This window comes from Galdieria sulphuraria (assembly GCF_000341285.1).
Source record: "Galdieria sulphuraria unplaced genomic scaffold scaf_272, whole genome shotgun sequence".
Lineage (NCBI taxonomy): Eukaryota > Rhodophyta > Bangiophyceae > Galdieriales > Galdieriaceae > Galdieria > Galdieria sulphuraria.
The window spans coordinates 1-4,237 of NW_005178203.1; the positions used below are offsets into that span (position 1 = coordinate 1).

The 4,237-nt window shown below is 31.6% G+C and overlaps 1 protein-coding gene across 1 annotated transcript; it reads left to right on the forward strand.

The window, feature by feature from the left end:
• The first annotated feature begins 2,840 nt into the window (after nucleotides 1–2,840).
• Gasu_64790 (uncharacterized protein) lies at nucleotides 2,841–3,848 on the forward strand. Its single transcript, XM_005702324.1, has one exon. It carries the CDS (start codon nucleotides 2,859–2,861, stop codon nucleotides 3,318–3,320), a length of 462 nt encoding a protein of 153 aa, XP_005702381.1. The 5' UTR covers nucleotides 2,841–2,858; the 3' UTR covers nucleotides 3,321–3,848.
• The last annotated feature ends 389 nt before the right edge of the window (nucleotides 3,849–4,237 follow it).

The window sequence follows — 4,237 nt, forward strand, 5'->3', positions numbered from 1 at the left end:
TAAACCCTAATAAACCCTAAATAAACCCTAATAAACCCTAAATAAACCCTAATAAACCCTAATAAACCCTAATAAACCCTCTAAACCCTAATAAACCCTAAATAAACCCTAATAAACCCTAATAAACCCTAATAAACCCTAATAAACCCTAAATAAACCCTAAATAAACCCTAAAAAAACCTTAATAAACCCTAAATAAACCTTAATAAACCCTAATAAACCCTAATAAACCCTAAATAAACCCTAATAAAACCTAATAAACCCTAATAAACCCTAATAAAACCTAAAAAAACCTTAATAAAACCAAATAAACCCTAATAAACCCTAATATAAACCCTAAATAAACCCTAATAAACCCTAATAAACCCTAAATAAACCCTAAATAAACCCTAAATAAACCCTAATAAAACCTAAATAAAACCTAATAAACCCTAAATAAACCCTACATAAACCCTAATAAACCCTAATAAACCCTAATAAACCCTAATAAAACCTAATAAACCTTAATATAACCTAATCATAACCTTAATAAATCTACATAAACAAAAATAAACCCTAATATAACTTAATAAACCCTAATAAACTTAATATAACTTAATATAACTTAATATAACTTAATATAACTTAATATAACTTAATATAACTTAATAAAACTCAATAAACCCAACATAAAAAATTGAACTTCGAGACATTACACAATTACTCTACTTTTGAAAAAATTATATTATTGCAATTTTTTGTTTTCTCGGTTTACTTCTATAATCTTCACTTTTAGACTGTATCCTACTTAATTTTTTTGACATCTTTAATTCCTTAAATGCAACTTCTTTTTGTGTATTATTTACAGTTGTGTCTTATCGGTCGTATAGATTGATATATATTTTGCAATTTACTGATGTTTTAAAATTAAATTTTTAAGTTATTGTATGATTCTTATTTTTTTGTTTTAGTTAAGATTAATTTTAGTTAATTATATTTGCATCTGTGGTTTCTATTTGTAGTAACTATTTTGAAACAAAAAATTATCTTCTCTTGTCCACTAAGTAACTAATTTATTATTTATACTTTTTTTAATAATTTTTTTTACTTTATTCAATTTATTGTGTCTAAAAAGAATTTACTTTGAAACATTGACATATAAGCGTTGAAAATCAAGGCGGTAATAGATTTTTTTATTTTTTCAATGTTTTATTTAACTATAGTATTTTGCTAGCATAGTTTTATTAAGTTTAAAAAAGATTATTTTTGACTGAGGTTGTATGTACTATGAAAACATAGAAATATTATGTGAACAATATGTCGTCAAGTTTACTACTACCTCCATCTCATAAAATATAAATGAAGGTCAACTTTTGATCTTCTACTTCTAAAATTTGAATTCCTCACAAACATCCTTATTGTATTTTCTTAATTTCCTCAATTCAAATTACTTTGTCCTTTCGTACACTGCCCTGACAGTTTTTAATGTCCTTTCCCATTTCCAATTTACCCATTATTCCCCTACCACTCATAATGGTAAATCCCAAAATCTAAGTCGCTGTGCGGTTGGCCCCCTGTCTTTTCAATTGGCCCGCAATCCTTCCTCCCCTCCCACTCATTTTTCCCCATGGCAAGTTTCAAATCACAATTGCCCCATCTACATTTCGAATTGAACCCTCTCCAATTTGGCCCCAATCCTTCCTACCCTCCTACTCATTTTCCCCCATAGCAATTTTTAAATCATAATTGCCCATCTACATTTCGAGTTGCCCCCTGTCTTTTCAATTGGCCCGCAATCCTTCCTCCCACTCATTTTCCCCCATGCACATTTTCCAATTCACAATTGCCCATCGACATTTCGAATTGCCCCATTTCCAATTTGGCCCCAATCCTTACCCCCACTCATTTTCCTTTATGGCAATTTCCAATTTATACTTGCTCCCAACGCTCTCACATTTCCAATTGGCCACTTCTTTCCTCAATCAACACTCCCCCATGACAATTTTTAAAACAAAGTTGCACTACCATCCTTTACCCGCAATCGACCATTTCATTCATCCATACATATTCTCTCATCAAATGACAATTTACCAGATGCAATTCTTTGTCTTCTTTCAGTTCGTTTACTATTTTTTTGAACCATCTACTTGATCCTTTTCAATATGTCTATTTCTTTGAATAAAAAACCTTTTTTTATACATTCTATGACTATGTACTCTTTTTTTATAGGTTAGTTTTCACTTTTGAAGTTATTAATTTTTGAAGAACAAACTTTACGTTTATTGCGTGTTTACCTTTTTTTGTCAAGGTTGCTATCAAATTTTGCTGATCGTTTATATTTTTGTGGTGTATATTTTTAGTAAATATTGTAAAACTAAACTAAAAATTATTTATTTTTGTCAATTTAGTGGATAATGTACAAATATAGTCTTTAAAATTAATTCTTTTTTTGTTTTGTTGAGTTTTATGTTTTCATATCATATTTACTTTGAATATTTAATTGTAATAGCTAAAAGTTAAGTCAATGATTAAATTTTTTTAATAATGTTTTCAATGTTTCAATTAACTATATTAAATTGTTATTACATTTTCTTTAGAAATTTAATATGAAGATTATTTTAGAGTAAAAATATATTATGAAAGCATGGAAACATTATGTGAACAGCATGTAGTTGAACTTTCTACTACTACTATCTCATAAAACAAAACTGAAGTTCAAATTTCAATCTTTTTTGCTTTTCAAATTGGATTTTTCAAACACTCTTCCTGTATGGATGGATTCTCCCAAGATTTTCAATTCACACTCAGTCTTCTTTGCACACTGTCCTCAATTTCAAATGCCCCCATTTCTAATTTACCCATTCTTCCCCGCATCCATAATGGCAATTTCCAAATCAACACAATCGCCTTTGGGTTGGCCCCTCTTCTCCAATTTCCTCACCCCCTTTCCCCACCCATTTTCCCCCATCGCAATTTCCCCACTCTTTCCCATTTCCAATTGGCCCATTCTTCCCCCCACCCAAAATGGCAATTTCAAATCACGATCACCTTTGTGGTTGGCCCAAATTGGCCCCTTTCCCCACCCATTTTCCCCCATCGCAATTTCCCCACTCTCTCCCATCTCCAATTTACCCATTCTTTCCCACCCCACGCCCATAATGCCAATTTTCAAATCAAAATTGCGCGGGCCCATTCCCAATCGGCCACTCTTTTCAAATTGCCCACCTTTCCCATTAGCAGAAAAAATCAGTAAAAAGTGTGTATATTGGTGCTCAACATATTATGCAGAATCAGACCCAATGGAAACATCGAAATCTTCTTTTTACAGTATAACAATATGATTCAACATTAGGTCAACTGTAGAAACAATGGATTCAAACGAGTTAAGGTCAACGATCTGTTTAGAATTTGGAAGTAATTTACAACTACCAGGAAAGAATGTGGGGATTTTCTTCCATTATGATTCTTGTCAAGCAAACTATCAACTAGATTGTCCTCTGTGTATTTAGATGAAAGAATACTAGTACTCGTTGGTATTTCGTCCGCCAAGTCTACTTGGGTAAGTTCTTCCAATAAATCCATACAATCGTGAAGCAATCGGTATTAAATAGACTATCGAGGATATATAAATACTATATGAACCAAAGTCTAGGGTATAACGACTCTTTTTATTGGACAGAGAGTTTTATAGTGTCACGATAAAAGATCTTGATGAGCTACAGGACTCATAATAGACGGACAACCCAGTGTGGTTCAAACAACCCATTTCATTCTAGTAGCACTATCCAATAAATATTCATCTTGAGAATGCAAAATGAAACTACCTCCTATCTATATCACGTACCTTGTATAAATCTTTTACAATGGTTACAACTTGTCTTTGACTCGCGGATCAACAATCTGTCTAAAGTGAATTCTTAAATCACCCTTTTGAATAGAGTTGTCCTGCTACTATTCCTCAAATACTGGAATCAGTCAATTTTACAAATTCAAGTGCGATTATTTGTCAATTGATAAGTAAATATGCTAGTATGACACAAAGCAATCAATCATTCAATCAATGAATCAACACAAGTCAAACTCAATTCTTCATCCATAGAGATAACAAAGAGTCTGTTGTGAAAGGCAACATGACCTAGTAAAAGCTGTACCAGGTGATCAACTTGAATTTGTAATAGCTTAATATAACAAAGATAAGAGACAACTTTTTTCACCAAAAAAAATAAACGGACATAACCATGTATCTCAGCATGACTTG

Bases quoted from the DNA above. Each gene is read 5' to 3' on its own strand.
- Gasu_64790 (XM_005702324.1), top strand. From the start codon at position 2,859: ATGGCAATTTCCAAATCAACACAATCGCCTTTGGGTTGGCCCCTCTTC.